Source organism: Bos grunniens, chromosome 25 (assembly GCF_055505025.1).
Source record: "Bos grunniens cultivar Pamir isolate PY7600 chromosome 25, Bosgru_T2T1.0, whole genome shotgun sequence".
Classification (NCBI taxonomy): domain Eukaryota; kingdom Metazoa; phylum Chordata; class Mammalia; order Artiodactyla; family Bovidae; genus Bos; species Bos grunniens.
Window position 1 is genome coordinate 16,556,514 of NC_141189.1, and position 24,890 is coordinate 16,581,403.

Sequence of the window (24,890 nt, forward strand, 5' to 3'; positions counted from 1 at the left end):
AGGAGCAGAGGCTACTCTCTAGTTGTGGTGCGCAGGCTTCTCTTGCTGTGGAACACAGGCTCCAGGGCACCTGCGTTTTAGTAGCTGAGGTGTGGGCTCAGTGGCTGTGGTTCCCGGGCTCTAGAGCACAGGCTCAGTAGTCGTGGTGCACGGGCGTAGTGGCTCCACGGCATGTGGGATCTTCCCAGATTGGGGATCAAACCTGTGTCTCCTTCATTGGCAGGCAAATTATGTACTACTGAGCCACCAGAGAAACCCTGAAATAATATCTTTTTAAAATAAAAGCAGCCATAAGGCTTCCTTTGAGTTTCTCCAGGATAAGAAAGGAGGCAGGACTAAGGGAGATGCTATCCATGATCAGAGCTGGTGAGTTTGAGGAAAGGCAGACCTAGGTCTGCAGTGAGAGGAGGGGCAAGCTGGGCGAGAAGCCCACACCTGCTTCCTCCAGAAAGCCTTGTTGCAGGAAGGTGAGGATGAGGCTGGAGCTCTGGCTGGTTGTAGGGGGCATGCAGACAGTGCTGAGCCCTGGTATGTCTAGAGGTGGAAAGGCTTTTCATCCATCCATTAAGCCAATAAATATTTATTGAATACCTAACTCTATATTGTGGTGCTATGGCTATGACCAAGATCGATGATCTCTAGCTTCACAGGCTTGTAGGGGAAATAGACAAATACACAGACAACTCCAGTGCAGTGAGACTGATGTGGTGATGGGGGACGGTCAGAAAATTCAAGTTCACTTCCCAGGGGAAGTGTTGTCTCTGCTGAGACTTGGGAGATGAGGAAGAATTTCTGGGCCAAGTAAGGGGCAAGAGAGTGGGAGGCAGAGGTGTATGCAAAAGCTGGGGTATGCTAAGGAAGGGAAGCTGGGAAAGAACTGAAGTGGGTAGGTAGACAAGAGACTCACCGATCAGGGTAACAAGCTCAAGGGAAGCCACTGGAGAGTTTTAAGTAGTGGCTCCGTATGTTCTGGTTTGTTCTCAATGGGGGAAGAGTGAATAGAGATCACGCAGTCCACAAAATGTTGCAATAAGCCAGATGAGACATGGGGTTGGCTTGAATGAGAAGAGGGAAGTAGATGAACTTGAGATTTAGATTGGAAATTGAGCCAACAGTTCTTTTTAAAATATATACATTTTACTTACTTATTTGGCTGTGCTGGGTCTTAGCTGAGGCATGCTGGATTTTTTGTTGTTGTTGTTAGTTGCTGCATGGGAACTCTTAGTTTTAGCACACAAGATCTAGTTCCCTGACCAGGGATCAGACCCAGGCTGCCTGCACTGGCAGCGCAGAGTCTTAGCCACCAGACCACCAGGGAAGTCCTGAAGCAACAGGCCTTGATTATGGGTTTATCAGGAGAGAAACAGGGAAGGGTTTGAGGCAATTCCTAAGTTTTTATGTTGAGCAAAACATCTAGAGCAACAGCGAGCTTGTTTGCTGCAATGGGAAGAAGGCACAGGTTTGGGATAGGAGAATTGAGAGCTGTATTTGGGATCTACTGAGTTTGAGATGTTTTTGGACAGAGCCATGAAGCAGGAAGTTGGGTAGGGGAGTCTGGAGCTCAGAGGAGAGGGCCGGGCTGGAAATATACATCTGTGAGTCACCAGCATATAGATAGTATTTAAAGCCATGCGACTGGATGAGATCACCTAGAGAGAGAGGGTATAGATAGAAAAGAGAAGGTCCAAGCCTGAGCAGCTTAGAGGGGGAGGAGTCAAGAAAATCGGTGAGTGCCTAGAGGCAAAAATGTGCGCACTCTGCTGACAGTCAGAACCAACAGAGAAGTGAGGGTTAGATTTGGCAAGTTATGGGGTCCTTGGTGCACCCACCGAAAGTGACTTCAGTGGAGCGGTGGGGATGAAGCCAGTTGTGAAGAGTTTGAAGGATACATTAAAGCTGAGTGAGCAATGACAGCAAGTGTAGACAGCCTCTTAGGGTTAGTCTGTCTACACTCAAATAATGTGCATCCCTGAGTTCTCTCTCCCCTGTGGTCCCCCAGGGCAGAGACCATGCCCTGGTGATTTCTATCTAAGCCATAAATAGAGTCCAGCACATAACAGGAGCTCGATACATTTATTTAATGGTTGGATGAATAAATGAATGGATAATTCACTGCTTGTGTCCAAAGGGCCTTTTCTGGCAGAGAGGGCAGCTGTGTTCCTTTGAGGCAACTCAGGAAACTGTCAAATTCACTCCAAAGGCTAAATAAAGAGTCTGGATCCCTTCTCCCAGGACCCCTTCTCCCAGCTAAGTCCTGGAGGACAACTGCCTACAGGCCTGCAGAGGGAGCCCTGGGCCAGAGCTAGGAATCAGGCTGAGTCCCTGATGCCCCTCACATGACACTGGGCAAGTCACTTCCTTTTTCTGAGAAGAGATATATGTAGGGTTCAATCCCTGGGTCAGGAAGATCCCTTGAGAAGGAAATGGCCACAAATTCCAGTACTTTTGCCTGGAAAACCCCATGGACAGAGAAGCCTGGTAGGCTGCAGTCCATGCAGTCACAAAGAGTGGGACATGACTGAGCACATAGACACAGAGCCAGTTCCCCAGAAGGCCCCGTAGATGTTAGTCGGCCTCCTCCTTTCCCCTCTTTTTTCTCTCTGCACCTTTTCCTTGTTTAGGAAGTAGACGCTGACCCTGACAAGTACCTCCCAGGGTTGCTGTGAGGAGAATAGGTGGGTAGTCCCTGAGGGTCGGAAAGATGAAGGTGGGGATCCAGTGGAGGAAGGAGCCTCCTTCCATAGGACAGAGGACCTCACACACCGCAGACACATGTCTGACTGGGGCATGTCACAGAACTTGTCAGACACTGTTGAACAGGCAATTGTGTAGCAAAACCAAGAAGACCCTGAAGTCTCCCTGGGCTTGGATGGAGCGGGACAGATGTTTGACAGACAGGCCTACCTGCCAATCGAAGGGAAGCTAACTATTACGCTGAGGGAAGCCCACAAGAGTGAAAGTGACTGTTGGAAAGTGACATATAAAGGAAAAAAAGAAACCAGAAAGGGAAAACAGAATGGACCGTGGGGGAGCCTACCCAGAGACGGGGAGTCTGTGAAGCCTCTAGGCGTGACCAGAGACCTGCCCCGAGATGGGTCAGGGGACTTCCTCTGACCACCCCCAAGCCTGCCATTCCCCCTGAGGCAACCTGATGGGATGAGGGAGGGCTTGGAAACTGGGAGCCGAGTCTTCCTTAGGTAAGGAGAGAGAAACAGACAGGCAGACATAGACACTGCTGCCACCTAGCGGAGATGCTTGTTGTTTCTCTAGGTGGCTAACCCCAGCGTTGTCCTCAGCGGAGCACCAAGAGGTGGAGTTTGGGTCATGCGGGAGATCCCTGGGCCCCTGCATTTGAGGACACAAGGCAAGGAGGGGGCCCAGGGAAAAAGATAGGTGCCCTTTGGAAGTGTGTGGTGCCTACATCACCACTCTCTGTCTTGGCTCCCTCCTCTGTAAGATGAGGACATAGTACCTACCTTAGAGGATGTTATGATGGTTAAATGAGTCAGTCCATGAAAAGTACTTGGCATCGTGGCAAGTGCTCAATAAATGCTATCTGCGGTCAATCCAAGGGGGTAACTGGAGATGTTTAGCCTTGTCCTCCATCCCCCCCGCACCAATCCACTGTGCCTGCTATACAAATGCTGCTTTCCTCAGTTCTGGCTTTCAGCAAATTGTCCCACCAAGCTCCTCATTTGTAAATCCTGGGGCTTCCACTCTTACTGTTCTATCAACAGCATCAACCCGAAGACTCTCTGAGCCCCAACCTCTCCCCTCTGAATCCAGGGGCTTGTGGGGGAGGGTCCTGGATCCTAGCACTTCCTCTCTCCCCTCACCCTAGAGTGTGTAATCAGAATGGCTCTGGGCTGTGACATCACAGAACTCTCACCTCTTCACAGGAGTGGAGGGGTGATGAGGCCAGGGCAGTGGGTGTGGGTGTGGATATGGCTGCTCAGGCTGGGGCCCCTAGAATCAGGTGGGGAGGAGGAAGGCTGGGGATCGGGGTCAATGCCGCCACCGACCCCCACACCCCGGCCCCCGCCCCCAGAGGCTGGGAGGCCACGCCTCGGCTCTTCTGTTTGTTCTCCACACTTCTATCCCATCCTCCCTGCCCAGCACAGGCCTTCTCCTGGAGGGCTCAGCCAACCCCTAAGAAGTTCTGGGAACAAAATCAAGGCCCTCCACAGCTACACGAAGGCTGTGTGGCCTGGCAGGGCCCTGGGTCTGTCTCAGCCTCTTGGGTGGGGTTCAGGGCTCTGCTTGGCTCTTTCATAGACTTCGCTCTGTGTCCCCAGCACCCAGTCTGGAGAGTGCCAAGGCCTTGGGCCGGGGAGCAGAATCTCCGCTCTTCCTAGACAGACCTGACTTCTTTGATTACCCAGACTCAGACCAAGCCAGGCTCCTGGCCGTGGCCCAGTTCATTGGAGAGAAACCGGTCATCTTTGCTAACTCAGGTATGACCCAGCTTGAGAAAGGGCTGTCCTCCTGGCCAGAGCCTGGAGGATGTCCACCCTTGGCCCTTCGGTTGGAGTCAAGTCCAGGGTCCCCTGTCTCCCCGTCACTGTCGAGCAGATTCTGACTCCAGGCTCTTCCATCACATCCTGGTCGGTGCTCTGCTGGTGGCCTTCTTCTTCTTGCTTTTCCAGTTCTGCACTCACATGTAAGGTCTATCCCTCACCCCCTCACCCACCGCCCACCAGAGCATTGCAGGGAAGAGGCTGAGGGACCCAAAGCCCAGGGAGGCAGCGTGACCACCAACCTCTGATCTCCACACCCCACAGGAGCTGTGAGAAAGGGGCCTAAAAAGCCAGAGGAGAGCCCTGGATTCTGCCCTGGGCACCCATGCCTGCTCTCCTCTCCTGCTGATGTAATAAGAGTCCTTGCTTCTTTCTCCCTGACTGCTCAGCTTGGGGGGACCTGCCCTGTCCCACAGTCAACCTGTTATGGCTCTGTCTGCCCCCAGACTCTTGATCCCTCCCCAACCCCAAAGAACTGGGTGACAGGGCCTTGGTGGCGTTCACGCTGATATCTTTATTAGCAGTCTGTAAAGCACCTCCCAGGGTCCCCCCGACCCCAGACTGGAGAAAGCCTCGAGAAGTCTGTAGCACCAGGGACATGCCAGGGCCCAGGGGCAAGATGTCAGCTTAACAGGGAAGGGTCTGGGTGCTCTCCCACTTGCCCCCCGGGGTTGCTCAGCACTGGGAAGGCTGGGGGGTAGCAGCCACCTCCCTCCCCCCACCCCAACAAATTTGAATAAATAAATAAAATAAATAAGATTCCTCAGGCTGGCCTCCCTTGGAGAGAAGCTGTGGAGATGACTAGACCAGGGGCGTTAGAGGGGGTGTCGCCTCCCTCCCAGAGGAGTTTGCAGCAGGGGGGCTGGGACGGCCTTGGCAGCAGGGCCTCCCCCACAATTCTTTGAGTCCTGGTCCCCTCAGACCCCCCACAGCCTCAAAAGCCCTAAGCGGATGGGAAGGGGTGCGCCTTCTTCCTCTTCGCTTCTCCAGGGCCCAGGGGACGTGATGGAGAAAGGGGTATGCAGGAGGGGGTCGACCCCTCGGCTCAGGCACTGTGGGGAGAGGTCCCCTCTTCCTGCCTTCGGTCTCCCCTGGTCCCGGCCCCCAGCCCCTGAAGGGACGTGACCCGACCCCGTCGGAGTCCATCTGTCAGTTTCCGGGGGGCTGTCAGGGCCAGAGGCCCCTGGCTCCCACTCCTAGCCCAGCGGCCCCAGAGCCCTGTTCCCACGCAGTGGGGATGGGGGTGGGATGGGGAGGGTCCCCCGCCCTCGGCCCCACCCTCAGTCCTGGGTCTGACAGGGAGAGGGCGGCCGGGAGCCCCGGGGCCGGAAGAGGCGGCAGGCCCCGCGGCAGATGAGGAAGAACCAGTAGAGCTGCGGGGCGAGGAGCAGCGCGGCGCCCAGGTTGACGTGGACAGGGAGGGCGAGGGGCACGGCGAGCAGGGGCAGGCCCGCGTGCCGCCCGTAGGCCCAGTACAGGTAGGGGAAGAGCAGCACCCGGCAACAAAGGAAGCTGAGCAGCATCAGGGCCCCGTTCACTTTGTGCAGCAGGGTGTGCTGCTGTTTGTACTGCGGGTGGGGCGGGCAGACAGGGGCGGGGTGAGGGGCGGGGCGGGAAGACAGGGGAGCGGCAGGCACATGGGGGCGGGGCGGGAAGACAGGGGCGGGGAGAGGGGCGGGGAAGGCACACGGGGGCGGGGCGGGCAGTCAGGGCCTCCGGCCACGCCCCCTACTCAGCCCCTTGGGCCACCTCCCCCTCCGCCCACCTACCGGCCTTCCCTCCTTGGGACAGGGCCAGGTTAGGGGCCCCAGGACCCGCCCCCTCTCCCCCTCTCCCTCTGCCCTGACAGCTCCCCTATATCCTACCTGATAGCCCCTCCCAGACCTGACTCCACCTGTCCTTTAAAAAATCCCAGTTGTTTTTTAGTTGCTAGGTCCTGTCCCACTCTTCTGAGACCTCATGGACTGTGGCCCGCCAGGCTCCTCTGTCCATGGAATTCTCCAGGCAAGAATACTGGAGTGGGTTGCCTTTTCCTCCTCCAGGGGATCTTCTCGACCCAGGGATTGAACCCGTGTCTCCTGCATTGGCAGGTGGATTCTTTATCACTAAGCCACCAGGGGATAATCCCAGATCGGTTCCTAAAAGCGCCCAACCCTTCCCTGATCCTCCCTTCAAGCTAGTAAACCCTCAGCGCCCTCTCACCTGGATGAGAATCTTGCCAAGGCAGACGAAGGGGGTGCTGACCTCTGCCATCAGCAAGCAGCCTAAGAAGAAGTCTCCCTTCCCTTGACGCCACACCTGAGAGGAGAAGGAAACAGCCTGGCCTGAGCCTGGATTCCTGGCAACACCTGTCCTCCTTCCCTGTCTCCTCTCTGTCCCTTTTGGAGATGCTTCACTCTGAAAGTCTGAGCACAGATGAACAGTATCAAATCTGGGAGCACTAACCCCCCGTATCCCTCCAACCTTCCTGCAGGTGAGATGATATCCATGATACTACAGATGAGGATACTGAGTCTCAGAGGCATGTGTGTGTGCTCAGTCATTCAGTTGTGTCCAACTCTTTGTGACCCCATGGGCTGTAGCCCACCAGTCTTCTCTGTCTATGGAATTTTCCAAGCAAGAATACTGAAGTGGGTTGCCATTTTCTCCTCCAGAGGCTCTGCCCAGCCCAGGGATTGAACCCACATCTCTTGTGTCTCTTGCATTGGCAGGCAGATTCTTTATCACTGTGCTACCTGGGAAGCCCTGAGTCTCAGAGGCAGTGGTGTGTGTACATGTGTGTGAAAGTCACTCAGTCATGTTTGATACTTTTCGACCCCATGGACTGAAGCCTGCCAGATTTCTCTGTCCATGGAATTCTCCAGGCAAGAATACTGGAGTGGGTTGCCATTCCGTTCTCCAGGGGATCTTCCCAACCCAGGGATCGAACCCAGGTCTCCCACACTGCAGGCGGATTCTTTACTATCTTAGCCACCAGGGAAGCCTGCAGTGGTGTGTGGTGGTGGTGGTTGGTGGTTTAGTTGCTAAGTCGTGTCCGACTCTTGCAACCCCATGGACTGTAGCCTGCCAGGCTCCTCTGTTCATGGGATTCTCTAGGCAAGAATACTGGAGTGGGTTGCCATTTCCTTCTCCAGGAGATCTTCCTGACCCAGGAATCAAACCCAGGTCTCCTGCATTGCAGGCAGATTCTTTACCAACTGAGCTACCAGCTCCAAAACATCACAGCTGGGCATGATCTAACCTCTTGCTGTTTGGGGCTGGGCTGGAGCTCAGGAAACCCTCCCTGGGGCACTTCATCCTGCGGGGACCTGGACCCAGGGCTTCCTAGGCTCCTGCAGTACCAGCATAAGCAGGACACAGGGCCCTAGTTCCCAGCAGCCCCCACTCACCACCGACAGCGGGAAGCACACGAGCACCATGACCGCATGGTGGAGCACCATGAGGAACTCCTTGTGCAGGTAACCACGTGCCACCGCCCAGGTGCTGCCCGGGGCTCTGGTGCTGCCTTCGTCCCCTCCGTGCCCCTTGACCTGGTGCTTGTGCCAGTGACACAGGAACATGGCATAGATGTCATAGATGAAGTAGGGCACTGCAAACTGCGTGTAGGCGGAAGAGAGCCAGTGTCTGTCGGGCAGAGAGAGGGGTGGGGTCAATAAGGGAAGGAGATGGACAGGCAGCTGCCAAGTGCTGGGGGCTATGTTGGATGCATCACAGGAGTCAAATCTCCAGTGATACTTGTAAGAACCCTGAGACAGAAGTAGACTCTCAAATGACACAATGGAATCCCAAGGTGGAGGGCAAGAAACTTGCCCAAGTGATCACAAGATCACTCAGCTGGTAAGCAATAGGGCTGGGGTTCAAACCCGGACTGAGCTCAGAATGCACACATTTTTTTCTTTCTTTCTTTTTGGCCACGCGACATGGCAAGTGGGACCTTAGTTCCCTGACCAGGGACTGAACCCGTGCCCCCTGCAGTGGAAGCAAGCAGTCTTAACCACTGGACTGCCAGGGAAGCCTCTCACTCATTTTTCATATTAATTCATTCATATTCTGTCTCTCTGCAATGTGCTAGGAGAAAAAGGCAGACAGACCAAAAGACAGTCACAGAACTGAGGGCTGAGACAGAGTGAGAAAACAGGCCAGACCAGCTCTAAGAGACAGCAGAGATCAGGACAAATTACAGCAGAAGTGGTAGGAATGGTGGGGAGAGATCATACTGGCTGACATTTAAGTGAAAGTGTTAGTGGTTCAGTCATGTGTCCGACTCTTTGCAACCCCATGGACTATAGTCTGCCAGGCTCCTCTGTCCATGGAATTCTACTGGAGTGGGTTGCCATTTCCTCCTCCAGGGGATCTTCCTGACCCAGGGATCAAATCTGCGTCTCCTACATTGCAGGCGGATTCTTTACTGTCTGAGTCACCAGGGAAGCCTTGACTGACATTAATCGACTACTTATTACACGAGGGCCCTATTCCAATACTCTAAATCTTTTACAAGCACAAACTTATTTACTTCCCACAAAAAGCCTGTGAAAAGTAAGTATGACTGTCACCCCATTTTACAGGTGAGAGAGGCTAGGTCACCGGACCAAGGGATGAACATGAGAAGTCTGGCTCCATAGCCCTCACTCTCAGCCCTGCTGCCCTCTAGAAGATTTGGGATGGAAACTGGTGATGCTGTCAGTGCTGCTTGTTCTGCCCAAATGTGGCCCCACCTCTTGTTTTTTCAGGTACAGCTAAGCATTAAGAAGAAAACGCTGAGCAAAAGGAGCCAAGAGCAGAGAAAGTTCCGTGTGCTTTGAGAGTAAACAAAAATGAAAAGTGCATGAATATGCAACACTGCACTTTTCTTCTTGAGTCAGCACATGGAGTGCATTCTCAGAAGTCTGTAGTCCTGTGACAGGTTCGAGGTGGGGGCGGGAGGTCTAAGAGGCAAACCCAGCGGTACTCCCCAGGCTTGGCAGATAGATGAAAACAAAGTCAGCTGGAAGGCACGCAAATATGAGGACTGAATAAGAGGGGCTGCTGAAGGGAGAAGTGGAGTGAGACCTGGGGGTGGGCCAGCTAAGGACCAGGGTTGACATGAAAGGAGAAGGTGAACCCTGGGGAAGGCTGGCCTGGAAGGGGTGATTTTAGGGGAAAAAAGAAGCAGAGAGCCATGCTGGAGTGCGTGACCAGGAGCGAGGGAGGGAGAGAGAGAGGAGAGGAAGCGGCAGCCCAGGTTAGAGATGAAAGGCAGGAAGGTGGAAAGGGGTCCAAATGGCCTGAGAGAAGTTAGAGCAGAGAGTGGCCTAGGGAGTCAGCCACAGCAGACATGGTGACACCACTGGGCTCTGGTGTGAAGGGTTAAACCCATCCCCACCCTCTTCAGCAATTAGGTGCTCAGAGGTAAGAACAGCTGTTGCCCCTGGATTAACCCTGATCCTCCCACCTACCTGAGGATTAAGTAGGGAGGGACAAGGACGGACTAGGGGGACGGGGAGGAGAACATGTAAGAGCTGGAAGGTGACCTCTGTGAGAAGGTGAGAGAAGGGAACGTGGGGGTGGGGGAGGATCCAGGCTCCTCTTGGACTCAGGAGGGGAAATGGGGGAAAAGGGCAGGAGGAAGCCAAGTCCCCGGGGGAGGGGGGGGGTCTGAAGAAGTTTAGCATCCACTCTGTATGGCCAGGACTGCTGTAGGCTTCTGACACAAAGTCAGTTCCTCCTTGCAGCAGCCCTTCCAGATAGGGGTGGACCTCACTCCGCAGATGAAGGAATTCAAGGGAAAGAGGAGACACCTCTAGGTCAGGTCATCCAGACCATGTCCCCAGGGCTCAGCAGCCACCAGAGAGGAGGAACAGGATCAGAAGTTAAGCATGGGCATCATCAGCACCCTCCCAGGCAACTCGCAGCAATGACAGCCTGGGTCCACCTTGAGCTGGCCCGTCAGCACCACGGACAGGGCCCCTTTCCTCCCTCCTCCTGCCCCACGTCTCCGGCCTGGGCTCTTTTGGCAAGCACCAGGCACTGCATCGGCTCCGAGTGCCAAAATTTGGCCTCTTCACCCTTCACTCCCCACCCCACTGTCTAACCATTGGTGGCCTTGTTTTGTGTCATCTGTCCCTCTCACGCACGGAGCTGGCACTGGACACCTGGATTCTGGGAGGAGATGAGGGGTGAGCCTGGCACGAACGAGTAGGGAAGCACCCCAGTTGGGTACTGGTTGGAAATGGGGTCTGAGGGGGTGAAAGAGTGGGAGGAGGGCGGGGAGGAAATGACACTCAGAACCTACTATGATCCAAGAGGCTGGGAAACCTAGGAGCTGCCTTGAGAATCCTTTTTGCTCCCCACTTCTCCTCCTGGTGTTGACCTTTAAGGACAGGATGTGGATAAATTTGTCTCGGGGTGTTGAGTTGCAGCTATTGTAGTTAACTTGCTCAAGCCCAAGTTAAGGGCTTGGAGTTCACTGAGGGAGTCCCCCGGATGATCTGTACCCCACTCAAGGGTCACATGCATATAGGCTGCTGGAATGGGGGAAGTGGTGGTCTCATGGCACTTACTGGTCATCTATGATGTGCTTGCAGGAGGTGGAGACGATGTAGCCAGCAGTGGAGGCCATTACAGCTTGGACAGAGGACACTAGCCTAGGAGGAAGAGGAAGTAGCTGTAAAGGAGGGAGATGTGCCCCTTGGTTCCTCCTCTTTACTGTCCAGCTTCTGTGCCTCTCGGGTGCTCCCTGCCCATCTTTTCCCCAGGCTGCCTCGCCTGGGACTCAGCCCCACCACTTCAGCCTCCAGGACTGCTACGGAGTTGCCTTCCTCTCAGGACACCCAGGAGGTCATCGTGAGGTGAGACAATGCCGAGAACCAGTGGCAGATAACAAGGTCCCTTCCAGGGAAGGGACAGGGGTCAGGGGGTAACAGCACAGGACGGTGGGGGGAAGCCCTGGGCCTGTTCTTACACCTCTCAGCTGCCTAGTCATCGTGGGTCATCCCTGGCCCCTCGGTTGCCCCTGATTCCCCTCCCAGCTACTTTCCCGCTCTCTGCTTGCCAGCCACCACACTCCCCTCCCCAACTCTGGCCCGCATTCCAGGACTGTGCAGAGTTCCACCGTTCACTTATCTGTCCCTCATTCCCCCAGACACAGCAACTCCCCCCCCCCAATGATACATGGCTCCTTCCTGTGTTCCCTAGTATCCTATAGGAATGTTTTGGTCACATGCCAGCCCTGTTTTGGAGGGTAGGAGGCTGAATGGCAAAGGGAAGCAGAGCAGACTGAATCCTAGTAGACCAGATGGCTGGGTTTGGATGAGGTCTCCTGGGACAGTGAGTAAGGCAGCGCAGAGAGAAGGAAGCTGGAGGCAGAGCCCACCGACCACTTCAGGAGCCCCTGGTCCCTATCCGGCCAAGGGTCCCTTCCATCCCCATGCAGCCTGGGAAGGGGAGGGGGCGGAGGGAAGGCAGGCAGTTTACCTGGCTGAGACAATGACCGCGTCGGCCTCCTCCCAGCGCAGCTGGGGCAGCCGCTGGAGCGTGTTCTTGGAGAGGAGGAAGAGTCCGGGGAACACCACCCCCCCGGCCACCATGGGGGTCAGCATGGTGGCTCAGCCCTCCAGCAGGAAGCCCGAAAGCAACTGGGAAAGGGCTGGGAGACCGAGCTGAAGGGAGTTATGGGGGTGGAGAAGGGACGCCAGGCCGGGGAAGGAGAGAGAAGAAGAGAAAGGGGCACAAAGGGGACAGACAGGGTGGGGAGGGGATGGGACTGGAGAGCCCTACCCGCCCAGGATCAGAGAAAGGGAGTTAGATGGAGACTGGGGAGATGGGAGAGACTGGGGGAAGGGGAGGATCCGAGCAAGGGAGCCAGAGAGAGCCAGCCAGAGGGTTGGGAGCAAGCCGGGGAGGAGAGGACTGGGTGAGAGGACAGAGGGAGAGGGGACAGGACGAGGAGGCTGCGGATGGGGGAGGGGAGGGAGCGAGGTAGGTGGGGGGGGGGCTTACGTGGAGAGGCTGGGAGGGCCCGAGGGGGCGGGGTGGGGGTGGGGGTGGGACTGTGGTGCCAGCTCTGAAGGGGAGGGAGGGAGGGAGGGGAGGGAGACCGAGGAGCGGCCGGGCAGGCGGTCAGCGGTCAGCACCGCTCTCCCGCCTCTCGCTGCCACCAGAGTGCCCGCGGCCCGGCCCAGAGGCAGCCCCGGGGCATTATGGAGAGTTCGGGCCCAGCCCCCTGCCCCCTCGGCGGGGAGGGGGCGGGGGGAGGGGAAATCACCAGCTTGGGGAGGGCGGGGGGAGGAGGAGGGAGTTGATGGCACCGACCAGACACCCAGAAACCGGACCTGCAGCGGCGTCTCCCCATGCAGCTCTGAGCCACAGCAGTGGCTGCGACAGAGATGGGGGGAGCAGAGAAAGAGGGAGGGGGAGGCCCTTAAAGAGACAGCCGCTGCGGCAGGCACAGGGGGCTGCTGAGGACAAGGGCCAAGGGCCGGACTGCTCTCCTCTGGGGCTCCTTGGCCAGCTGGGAGGGTGGCCCTGGGCCCCAAGATGGGCCTGAGCCCGTTTCCCACCAGCAGTTTGCAAATGCCTGCCATCTCCTCCTCCGCCAAGGCCTCTCAATACTTATTCTTCAGCTGCCTTGGGGTCCCAGCTTAGGGGCACCCATTCCCACAGAGAGTAAGAAGATTCCCTGGGAAGGGACCAGAAGTTAGTGCAGCTCGCTGTCTCGGAAAGTTGAGTTTAGGGAATGGATGGGAATAAAAATACACCTTAACACAGTATCAGATTCAGAGACCTCCAAAACTCTGAGGTATAAGACCCTGATGGCTCAGATGGTAAAGAACATGCCTGCCAATGCAGGAGATGCTGATTCGATCCCTGGGTTGGGAAGATCCCCTGGAGGAGGAAATGACAACCCACTCCAGTATTCTTGCCTGGAGAATCCCCATGGATGGAGGAGCTTGGTGGGGCTACCGTCCATGGGGTCTCAGAGTTAGACATGACTTAGCGACTAAAAACAAAACAACACATACTTTAACATGAGGTGCCTCTGGGTCCCAACTCCACTGTGAGACTGTCCCGTGACCACCTCTAACTACTGTAACAGCATTGAGGTAACTGCATGTATCTCCTTTTTGCAGGTCAAGCAATAGTCCCGAGGCTTTCAGTGACTCTCCCTAAGACCAGGTAGCTAAGAAGACAGGAGCCCTCTCATACTGGGTGGCAGGCTTTGAAGAGGAAGCACAGTGTCTCCGAAAACTCACTTCAAGCCCGAGGATGCCCCTGCCTGTGTCCTTCAGGCTGCCTGGCTTCCTCAAGGCCCTGGTCACTCTCTTCCTCGTCAGGTTTATGATGGTCCCAGCTCCCCTTCCTCTGCAACTTCACAGCCCAGTTTCCATGGGGGAAAGGCCCCTGATTTGAGCCCCTCAGTCCACTGCAAGGAAACTGAGGCCCAGTGCCTTGGCCACGGTCTCGCTGCAGTTCAGAGACTCAGCCAGAACTACACCGGCCTCTGAGCAGCTTCTCACACTTTCATGCCGCCTCCCTAGAATTCGGCCTTCTCATCCTGAACTCAACCTCCCCGTAGACTTCTGCATGACGTGGGGTCCTGCTACCAAAACCATACTTTGGTTTCCAAGTCTGCCCTAAGATATGCTTCCATAGCAACTGTACGATTTGCCTCTCCCTGTCCAAAGCCTAACCAAAGGACTGGGATTTGCTATTTTGTGCTGCCCTCTAGTGGCTTGCTGTGGAAACAGACCCTGGGAAGTCTCTGGCCTTAGGCAGCAGAAGTTAAGAAGTTAAGAGTCAACAGTGGACCTAGCTTCCTGGCTTCAGGGCTTCACTTAAAGGAAAAAGGGACCCAACTTCCTGAGTGTTTACTATGTACTGGGCGCGGGGTGAAGTGGTTTCTATTTATTCTTATTTAACCTTCCCAGATTATAGCATCTTTGTCTATATTACAAACAAGAAACTGAGGTTTAGACATTTAAGGGAAAAAAAGAAGACAAAAAAGTTGCCCAAGATAACACAGCTATGAGAATTGGCAAAGCTGGCTTTCAAACCCATGTTTGCATAGGGCCAAAGCCAAAGATGGGCAAAGCTTCAGGATGGTGCTGCGTTCGGGCGAGGACAGGTGACAGCGAGCCACCCTGACTACTGGGTTGAGGACCACCGACCTGGTGAAGGGGCTGTGGCTTCACTTTGGATAGCAGAGATTAAAACAGGTAGGGTTTGTTTTTTTTTGGGGGGGGTCTTTCAGACACCTAGCTATTATAAGTTCTGCCTTCTGCCAGCTCCTCCTCCTCCCTAAGGTTTGGGGATAGTTCACCAGTGTTTTACTAATCTTTGTCAAATAGACCATAAATTTGTAGTGTGCATGCATGCTAGGTCACTTCAATCATGTCCAACTCTTTGGACCCCATGGACTGTAGCCTGCTAGGCACCTCTGTCCATGGGATTCTCCAGGGAAGAATACTGGAGTAAGTTGCTATGCCCTCCTCCAGGGGATCTTCCTGACCCAGGAATAATAATAAAAAGTTCAACTTTTAAGAAAAAATGAGAAGATCAGACAACACTGGGGCCACACTTTAATTCCATGATGCTTGGCTGGAGCCGAGCAGTTGCTGCCCCCGTTGGGATAAACGTAGTCCTCTGGCTCAGGCAGTCCGCACAGAGCCTATATCTCTTGTGTCACTTGAAGGAGTTTGCAACAACTATTTTTATTTTTATTTTGGCCATGCAGGGCTTCCCAGGTGGCTCAGCTTATGAGATCTCAGTTCTCTGACTGGAGATGGAACCCAGGCCCCTGGCAATGAGAGCACTGAAGCCTAATCACTGGACTGCCAGGGAATTCCCTAGCCCTATTCTATAGATGTGAATTCACCTTACCCTCGCACAACATTCCATGAAGAATGGAAGGTGAGTATTCTTGTTAAATCCATTTACTAATGGGGACTCTGAAGTTCAGAGAGGTTAAGTGGCTTGCAAGAGATCCCATTGTTGTTGCTATTTAGTGGATAAGTTGTGTCAGACTCCTTTGTGACCCCATGGACCGTAGCCCGCCAGGCTCCTCTGTCCATGGGATTATCCTAGCAAGAATACTGGAGTGGGATGCCATTCCCTTCTCCAGGAGATATCCTGACCCGAGGTTGGAACCCGAGTCTCCTGCATCTCCTGAATTGGCAGGCGGATTCTTTACCACTGAACCACCTGGGAAACCAGAGATCCCATAGAGAGTGTCTTTCGATTCTATACGCCCACCCAGCCACCCTCACATACACACACAGCCTGCTTCTGCTCTCATCACTAACTCTTCCTGGAAGTAGGAGACCAGCTTCCCCAGCCCTGGCCCCAGGAAGGATGTCCTTGCCCTGTCCTCTTACTTGGATGCCACCAAAACAGCCTCTTGTTTCTCCATCCGCAGGTTGGAATGGTTCTGCAGACCCCAGCAGAGGACAGCAAAGCTCAGCGGGAAGAAGATACAGCCCAGGACAAAGAGCAGAGGCATGCCTGTCTGGGGTAGAGAAGGTAAGATGGCTGGGAGAACACCTCAGCACATTGTCCCTCAGACTCACAGACCACATCCCCGCCAATCCCTATAACTCAGTGGTCTATAGGATGCATTTTTCTGTAACCATCAAAATCCATCAGGCATAGCTCTTTCCTGATCTGAGATCCTTATTGCACTTTAAATATGCCTCATCCTTGAGCAACTGGACATCCTAATTTTGTCTTATCAATCCAGTTCCATTAATTTATGTTCTTTGTAATCAAAGAAGCTGGTCTATACCTCCCAGCCCATCTCACACCTTAAAATTCCTTCTTTCTCTTTCGATTCTAAGTATGTGCCTGTGATTTCTTAATTCACCCCATCCAAGCTCTATCCTCCCACCCTAACCTCTTTGTGTCTCCTCTCCCTTCTCCTAGGTCCTCACCTGGGAAGGGCAAGGTGGAGGCTAGAGAGGGAGGCTGGTGACTTTCATCTGCACTCAGAAATTGGAAAAAAAGGAGGAGGCGGGTGTTTAGACTGTAAAGATAACCGAAATTAGAAAAAAAAGAAGTTCTTTTAAAAGGAAAACTCTTAAGTATTATCCCATTTAAAAAGCAAACAAACAATAGGAAAACCTTTGAAAACATTTACATATATGTTATTTTTGTCTGGAAGAGCCTCTTCTCCCATCCACTCCAGGGAAAGGAGGGGTGGGAAAGGCCCAGGAAGGATGAAGAGAGTAAGGGCCTGCCATCCTGCACCCCTTAAGCAGCTTTGAGGGGACCCTTTCAGGATACAAGGAAGGCGTCAAACTGCAAGGGCACGAGGTGGAGGCAGTTCTACAGAGGCAGTTGGAGGGGGCGGGAACATCACCTTCCTATTGGTGGACTGGTGGACGGTTTGGAAAATGCCATCTTCCTATTGGCCCACTTCTTGACACATGTGCCCTATCGTATGCTTCATGGCAGAGGGGCCTGCTTGGGGGCGGGGCAGAGGGGGCGGAAACCGTCTAACACAGAACAGATCAATTAGAATTCGTTGATGGTTTGAAGGACAACTAGGATTCAAGGGTAGAGCTGAACGAGGGGACAGGAAGAGGAGGTGGGGGAAATGAGAGCAGCCCAAGCAGTCAGTGCTTTAACAGGCGGTATAGGATAACAGTTAAGATAGCAGGTCCTAGGGTGGGAGCATCTGAATTTCAAATTCAGAGTCCACGGATAATGGATAATAAAAGAAACATACCGTATGGCTCCATTTGGACGAAGTTGCAAATGGGCAAAATAACTTCCGTGAAAAATCTGAACAGCTTTTAACTTGGTGGGATGTACTGAGAAGAGACCTCAGGGAGCCTTCTGAGGGGTTGGGAATGCCCTTATATAGATCGTGGGCATTTACACATAAACCTCCTATGTGCATTTTAAGGTCAACTGGATTTTTTTTTTTTTTTAATGGTGCCCAGAGACATGTGGAATCTTAGTTTCCCACCAGGGATGGAACCCTTACCCCTTGCAGTGGAAGAATGGAGTCTTAACCACTCGACTGCCAGGGAAATTCCTAGAATTTTTAAAACGTTAAACAAATTTAGGCTCTTCCATTCCCTGAGTGGTGGTTGGCTAATCTCTGTGGGCCTCAATTCTTTCATCTGTGAAGTTAGGATAATAATGCCAGCTCATTAAATGCTAATTATACAGACACTGATCTGAGTGTTTAGCAATATTAAGTCATTTTTTCAAAACAACGCTGCAGATGGGGAGTATTATTGTACCCATTTTACAGGTGAGGAAACAGAGGCATGGAGAGAACTGGTACCTTTTCCAAGGTTATGCAATATGGTTTTTTTCAACCATATTTTCTGAATGTATTGGTCTCTCATGTTAAATGGATATAGAAAACTCATAAACTCATTTTCCTAAAGAAACTGAAAGGTTAAGAGAAAAAAGGAACAAAACATCACTGAACACAATTTAGACATGTCATCCACATTTTCAGAGCTTATCTCTGCTAACAGTTCTTACTTGTTTACTCCATATTTCCTCCTCTGGATGGGCCTTTGAAAATTAAAGGTTAAATCAAGAGCAAGATAAAACTGTTGAAAATGAGACTCTGGTTGCCTAACCGGTATCCATCTTTAACATCTTATTTTGCTGGAGACTGAAGTGTACTTACTTAAAAAACTATATTTCCCAGCTGGCCACTTTAATAATGTAAACTGAAATCATTATGTGGGGTTATGAGGAAGGCACCTTTTAAAAAGGGACACACCGCAGTCACAAAGAAAGAACTATGTGAAAGATACAGAACTGAGGTTTGAAACCAGATAGCCTGACGCAAGTCTGCCCTGTCACCTTCCCTGTTCCTGTGTAAGCTCATTTCAAGGATTAAATAGAGATAACATGGATAACCTGGGTTCAGAGCCTGTTAGCTACATGGGCACTCACTGAACACAAGGCACTAAAATACTAATATACTTTATCCCATTTAAGCATCACTGCAGTCTTTTGAAAAATGTCCCCCATTTTATAGCTGTCCAGTTGAGGCTCGGAGAAGTTAGATGACTTGTTCTGGGATTGTGCAGTAAATGGCAGCGCTGGGACTCAGACCCTGGTCAACAGGACTGCTGCCCTCCAAGGTGGGAGCAGAGAGGAAAGGAGACAAGGGAGGCAGAGGGAGGAATATTAGGGGAGGCAGTGAAGAGGAAGCCATTTTCCCCTCTGGTGCGGAGGGCCAGTCGTCGCCCTCTGCAGCCATGGGCTTACCCTGGAATAGAGACTGAGGAAGGGGAGAGTCCATGAGCTGGTAAAGGTTGGGCCCTAGTTTCACTGGAATCTGGGCATTCTCTTCCACGTTTCTTTCCTTATCAGGTTCTTCCTGTTCAGAGTAAAACAGTCCAAGGCTGCATGGGCTTGCCTGAGAGAGATAAGTAAGGAGGGGAGAAAAAGAAAAACCGTGGTTTAGAGCAATGGCTTTCACCATTTTTTTACAGAGAGACACATTTCATGACTCAGCACATGCACACACATGCCAAACTTTCTCACAATACTTTCAGATTCTGATTATGTGCAGGGCACACTATATTGTATCATTTTCCCTTTTTATCATTTTTTATCTCCCAAATTGCTTATCATGGCCCATTAAGCCTATTTCACAACCCACTTATGAGTAGCAACCCGAGTTGCTGGTTAAGGGCAGTATTTCTCAACTTCTTTTCACTATTGCTTCCCCACCCTTTTTTAGACATTCTGTTTCCTAATGACCATTTTTCATGTACTTTTGATAACATAGATATACTGTATTTGTTGTTCAGTCGCTCAGTTGTGTCCAACTCTTTGTGAACCCATGGACTGCAGCATGCCAGGCCTTCCTGTCCATCACCAACTCCCAGAGCTTGCTCAAACTCATGTTCATTGAGTCGGTGATGCCATCTCATCTTCTGTCGACCCCTTCTCCTCCTGCCTTCAATCCTTCCCAGCATCAGGGTCTTTTCCAATGAGTCAATTCTTCTTATTATGGCCAAAGTATTGCAGCTTCAGCTTCAACATCAGTCCTTCCAATGAATATTCAGGGTTGATTTCCTTTAGGACCAACTGGCTGGATCTCCTTGCTGTCCAAGGGACTCTCAAGAGTCTTCTCCAGCACCACAGTTCAAGGCATCAATTCTTTGGCACTCAGGCTTTTTTATTGTCCAGCCCTCATGTCTGTACGTGACTACTGGAAACGCCATAGCTTTGACTATGTGGACCTTTGTAGGCACCTATATATCTGCGCTTTATATAGGGCTGCCCCGGTGGCTCAGATGGAAAAGAATATGCCTGCAATGCAGGAGACCTGGGTTTGATCCCTGGGTCAGGAACATCCCCTGGAGAAAGGAATGGCTATCCACTCCAGAATATCAATATTTAAAAGATCCCCACCCCTGAACCAATTTCTACCCTCTTATCTCTGTTGAGAATGCACAGGAGACATCATCAGTTCAGTTGCTCAGTCGTGTCTGACTCTTTGTGACCCCATGGTCTGCAGGACGCCAGGCCTCCCTGTCCATCACCAACTCCCAGAGCTTGCTCAAACTCATGTGCATCGAGTCGGTGATGCCATCCAACCATCTCATCCTCTGTTGTTCCTTTGTTGTCCTGCTTTCAACCTTTCCCAGCATCAGGGTCTTTTCCAATGAGTCAGTTCTTCTCATCAGGTGACCAAAGTATTGGAGCTTCAGATTCAGCATCAGTCCTTCCAGTGAATATTCAGGACTGATTTCCTTTAAGGTTGACTGGTTTGATCTCCTTGCAGTCCAAGGGACTCTCAAGGAGATATCATAGCAACTCATTGTCTGAACCGTCTTTACACACAGCATCCCAACATCCAATGAGATAGTACTAGTTCCACTCTGTCCATGAATAAGCTGAGGCTGCAAGGTGATATTAATTATCGAAGATTGAGATGGCTGGTAAATGGATTAGGAATCCAGAGACCAACCCAGATCCTTGCTCAGCTGCTTAATCATCTTCTCCAAGGCTTCACTTCCTCAGGTGGGAAATGGTGGGATTTCCAAAGAAGTGTTCATTAAGCCTCAGGTCCTCCCCCACATATAAGCTCATAATAACAAACATTTATACTGGCTACCTACTCCAGTATTGTTGCCTGGAGAATTACATGGACAGAGGAGCCTGGCGGGCTACAGTCCATGGGGTTGCAAAGAGTTGGACACGACTGAGTGACTAACACACACACACAGTATATACCAGATGTCAGGCACTAATCTATGCCCTTCGCATATTTTAACTAATATAATCCTTACAATAATCCAAGAGGGAGATACTATTTTTTTAAAATTTTTTATATGGACCACTTTTAAGTGTTTATTGAATTTGTGACAATGTTGTTTCTGTCTTATGTTTTGCTTTGTTTTGGCCACAAGACGTGGAATCTTAGCTCCCCCACCAGGGATCTGACCCTCACCCCCTGCATTGGAAGGTGAAGTCTCAACCACTAGACCACCAGGGAAGTCCCATTGGAGATGTCATTATTAATTTCCTTTTCCAGATGAGGGAATCAAGGCACAGAGAGGTCGTGTGTCCTGCCTAAGGTCACACAGGTCAGAAGTGGCAATGCTGGGATTTGAACCTATAGTCTGGGTTCCAGAGTACCTGCTTTTAACCATGTCTGTTGAAAGGAAACATTTTATCAGTACTGAAAAAACTGAAAACCAATATCACTTGTTGTAAATAAGGTAAACAAAATAAAATGAAAAAACTTGTTCTTACATTCTCGCTAGATATCATCCCACGCTCAGAATTCTGAGCCCGAGGCCTTCTCTCTCTTTGTTAAAAACAAGACAAGACAAGCAAGGATAGAGAGGTGTTAAAGGGCTTCTGGCAGCAAAAGGAGCCTTTGTCCTGGAATAATCAGACGTGTTGAAAGAGAACTGGAAAGAGAATGGCTTTCAGGTGAGTGTGTGTGTGTGTGTGTGTGTGCCTGTGCACACACGCTTTCTTTCTGACCGGTGTACCATCTAAAACAGCAGTCCCCAAGCTTTTTGGCATCAGGGACTGGTTTGGTCGAAGACAATTATTCCAATGACCAGGGGGTTGGAGGTGGAGGGGGAGAGTGGGTTGCGCGGGGGAGGATAGGGTGGGTTAGAGGGGTGCGGGGTGGTTTCAGGATGATTCCAGCTCATTATATGTTTGTGCACAATATTTCTAATCTAATGCCATCACTGATTTGACGGGAAGTACCTGGTCGGTGGCCCAGGGGTTGGGGACTCTTGATCTAAAATAAACCCAAGATGGGACGCATTCCACACACCCTGGTCCCCTGTCGGGAGTTTTAGGAGTATCTGAACATCCTGAGAAGGAAGGCCCACATACCAGCCAGTCCTGGCTGGGGGTGCAGTCCCAAGCTACCAGTGCCTCTGGAAGCAGCTGGCAGCGCCCTCAGGGAGAGGGGCAGCGAGGGGTGGCACTGCCACCGTGCCCATCAAGACTCCGACGACTTCAGCCGCAGCTTTCCTGCCCCAGCCTGGCCCCTCAGGTGAGTCTCTCTCTCACCCCCCAAGGGGACCTCACACACCTGTCACACAGTTCACCCTGGACCTGGAGTTTACCGTTTCCCCGCTCTTTCAGCCTCCTTTAAGTCCATATGCTGACTCGCACATCTTCTTTGCCTGGGTGCTGTGCTGCCTCGGCCCTGCGGAGGTGTGCAGGTGTGATTATCATCAAAGCCTGTGAATAAGTAAACGATAAGCTTGTTTCCCACATGATACCCAGGAAAGGGTTCAATTCCCCCTCCCTGTGCTCTGGGGTGCGTCCTGGCCAGCATGCCAGATCATTTATTATTTAGTGCTTTTTTTTGGTATCTGTCCCAAGTTAGTTTCAGGCAAGTTCAGTCCCAGTCTTCATCTGTACAATAGAAAAGGGCACAACAGGTGAGCTAAAGTGAGAAAATCAAGCATCCAGACCCTTTTTTCCTCTCATGGGTTGGCTGTGTGATTTTCATCAAGTGTCAGAACCTCTCTGAGCTTCAGTTGAATACCCAGAGTCCCATTGCCTGTGCTCAAATCTTAGTTCTGTCACTTACTAACCAGGAGAACCTATGTGAGTGATTGAACTCCTCTGAGCCTCAGGCTTCTTATCTACAAAATGAGGACAAGAGCAGCCCTCTACACAGGGCTCGGGGATGACTGAATGAGATGTATGGAAACACAGTTCCAGTGTGGCACTGTAAATATTCACTGTGACAGTCGTTAATGGTTCTGTTGTTCACTTAGTTATGTATTTATGCGCGCACCTTGCAGCACGCAGGATCTTAGTTCCCTGACCAGGTATTGAACTTGTGCCCCTCGAAGTGGAAGTGTGGAGTCTTAACCTTTGGAGCGCCAGGGGAGTCCCCCTGTCGTTCTGTTTTTGTTTTTTTTTTTTTGAGTCCTCTTCTGTATCAGTTGCTCTACATACTTGTCTTCTAATCATCACAATGAACCTTGTCAGTTTCTTATGTAATCCCTATTTGCCAGGGGAAGGCTGAGGTTTGGCAAAGTCAACTGACTCGCCCAAGGTCACCTAGACACATGGAGACATAACTAGAATTCAAACCTATATCTTGCCTGGTTCTAAAATTCCTTTTCAACTGAGTCCTAATTTGTTTCTATCTGTAACATTAGAAACTTTGGAAATGATAGTTTCTTCCACTTTCATTTTACTGTTAGGATGAAAGAAGACCAAGGCTGTGAAGAGGTCTCTACTGATGCTCTAACTCAGCTCAGCTTCTTATTCCCTCAGTGATAAGAAGTAATTAAGCATAGATCTTTCATTTTCATAATGAGGAGGTTGATGAACCCCTTCTTCATCTCTGGGAGGCAATATTATCTGATGTCCAGAGGAGGGAGTTGAAAGTATTCGATAAAAATCAGAACTGCTAGGTTCCCTTCCCACATCCAAGCCCAGGTCTGCAGAGGTGTCTTTCATTGCCTGGGTTTTCTCTGCATCTCAGGTCCCCCACCCACCGCACGGTGAATGGAAGGACACAATCTTTTACTGTCTTTCCCAGGGCCAGTGTAAAACTACAGGTGAGGCTATCTGATATTGCCAGCTTTGAACTTTAGGTAAAGGGAGGTCTTATGGCTATTTGGCTATTGTGAAGTCAGTTTCTCCCTGCCTCCAGGGAATGGTGTGATGTGGGTAGAAGTGGGGCCCTGGCAAAGGAGTGCATTCATCCCCCTCCTCCTGGCTTGCCTTGCAAAGAGCAGCCCTGGTGCCCTGTCCACCCTCCTGCATAATGTATGCGCCCGTGGTAAGAACAGAATACCATCCATGGCGAGTTTGGCCACTGCAGCCCATGGATGTGTCCAGAGGTCTTGCCAAGGCTGACATCTCTCTGTTGGCAGGAGGTGAAGGGAGGGCGGGGCCCTGTGTCACCTGAAGCCTTTTCCTGGTCTGAGGTGGGAACTGGTTTCATCTTGGGTCTCAGGATTCTGCAAAGATAAGGGCAGACGAGAAGACAGCCCTAAGCAGGCAGTCTGACCCAGACTTAGATTCAACAGAGGTGACACTGGGAACAGCTAGACTCGGGTTTTCTGGACTTGAAGCTCTCTCTGAGTGGGCTGGGGTGGCAGAGCCAGTGGGACCTTCTCAGTGTGGTCGAGGGGTAAGGGGAGACCTGGGAACCAGGGGCACAGACCCTGGTGATTTCATACACCCCCTGTATTGGAAGGCAAAGTCCTAGCCGCTGGACTGCCAGGGAAGTCTCTCTCTTTTTAAAATATTTATTTATTTGGCTGTTGGGTCTTAACTGTGGCATGCGAGATCTTCAGTTTACAGCATGTGGAATCTAGTTCCCTGAGCTGGGATCGAACCCGGCCCCCTGCATTGGGAGCTCGGAGTCTTAGCCACTAGGCCACCAGGGAGGTCTCTCCCCTGGCAATTTCCTTTTCTTTTTTTTTTTCCAAATTTTTTGGATGTGGGTCATTTTTTTAAAAGTCATTATTGAATTTGTTGCAATATTGTTTCTGTTTTATGTTTTGGCACTTTGACCAACAGACAGGTGGGATCTTAGCGCCCTGACTAGGGATTGAACCTGTGTACTCTGCATTGGAAGGCAAAGTCCCAATCGCTGGACTGCCAGGGAAGTTCCTTTAAAAAAAATATTTATTTATTTGGCTGCACCAGGTCTCAGTTGTGGCATGTGGGATCTTCAATCTTAGTTGCAGCATTCAGGATCTTTGCTACTGCTAAGTCACTTCAGTCGTGTCCGACTCTGTGCGACCCCATAGATGGCAGCCCACCAGGCTCCCCCGTCCCTGGGATTCTCCAGGCAAAAACACTGGAATGGGTTGCCATTTCCTTCTCCAATGCATGAAAGTGAAATGTGAAAGTGAAGTCGCTTAGTCGTGTCCGACCCTTAGTGACCCCATGGACTGCAGCCTACCA

General features: G+C 51.7%; 2 protein-coding genes and 1 long non-coding RNA gene across 7 annotated transcripts; 2 read left to right on the forward strand and 1 right to left on the reverse strand.

Moving 5' to 3' along the window:
* Positions 1-3,912: 3,912 nt before the first annotated feature.
* FIMP1 (fertilization-influencing membrane protein 1) lies at positions 3,913-4,664 on the forward strand. Its single transcript, XM_086375070.1, has 3 exons — positions 3,913-3,976; positions 4,296-4,454; positions 4,573-4,664. The coding sequence occupies exons 1-3, from the start codon at positions 3,913-3,915 to the stop codon at positions 4,662-4,664; spliced, it is 315 nt and encodes a 104-aa protein (XP_086231196.1).
* A 347-nt stretch (positions 4,665-5,011) lies between these two features.
* Positions 5,012-15,993, reverse strand: TLCD3B (TLC domain containing 3B). 5 transcript variants are annotated; one of them, XM_086375058.1, is made up of 5 exons: positions 15,869-15,993; positions 11,057-11,140; positions 7,907-8,141; positions 6,720-6,815; positions 5,012-6,085 (listed from the first exon to the last, which is right to left on the reverse strand). In XM_086375058.1, the coding sequence occupies exons 1-5, from the start codon at positions 15,991-15,993 to the stop codon at positions 5,798-5,800; spliced, it is 828 nt and encodes a 275-aa protein (XP_086231184.1). In that variant the 3' UTR covers positions 5,012-5,797. The 5 variants fall into 5 exon arrangements, with proteins under 5 accessions (XP_086231184.1, XP_086231185.1, XP_086231186.1 ...); XM_086375059.1 differs by lacking the exon at positions 15,869-15,993 and adding an exon at positions 11,970-12,240; XM_086375062.1 differs by lacking the exon at positions 5,012-6,085 and adding an exon at positions 6,385-6,595.
* On the forward strand, positions 9,083-22,001 carry LOC147345172 (uncharacterized). Its single transcript, XR_015154575.1, has 8 exons — positions 9,083-9,247; positions 11,081-11,344; positions 13,625-13,670; positions 14,563-14,710; positions 15,229-15,404; positions 15,910-16,013; positions 21,245-21,416; positions 21,800-22,001. It is a non-coding gene; the product is annotated as an uncharacterized LOC147345172 (long non-coding RNA).
* Positions 22,002-24,890: the final 2,889 nt, after the last annotated feature.

Excerpts from the sequence above, each read along its gene's own strand:
- FIMP1 (XM_086375070.1), top strand. The coding sequence starts at position 3,913 with ATGAGGCCAGGGCAGTGGGTGTGGGTGTGGATATGGCTGCTCAGGCTG. Across the intron at positions 3,977-4,295 it reads GCTGGGGCCCCTAGAATCAG|CACCCAGTCTGGAGAGTGCC; the intron begins GTGGGGAGGAGG and ends CTGTGTCCCCAG. Across the intron at positions 4,455-4,572 it reads GGTCATCTTTGCTAACTCAG|ATTCTGACTCCAGGCTCTTC; the intron begins GTATGACCCAGC and ends ACTGTCGAGCAG.
- TLCD3B (XM_086375058.1), bottom strand. The coding sequence starts at position 15,993 with ATGCCTCTGCTCTTTGTCCTGGGCTGTATCTTCTTCCCGCTGAGCTTT. Across the intron at positions 6,816-7,906 it reads TGTGCTTCCCGCTGTCGGTG|GTGTGGCGTCAAGGGAAGGG; the intron begins GTGAGTGGGGGC and ends TTCTCCTCTCAG. Across the intron at positions 6,086-6,719 it reads TTGGCAAGATTCTCATCCAG|TACAAACAGCAGCACACCCT; the intron begins GTGAGAGGGCGC and ends CCCCACCCGCAG.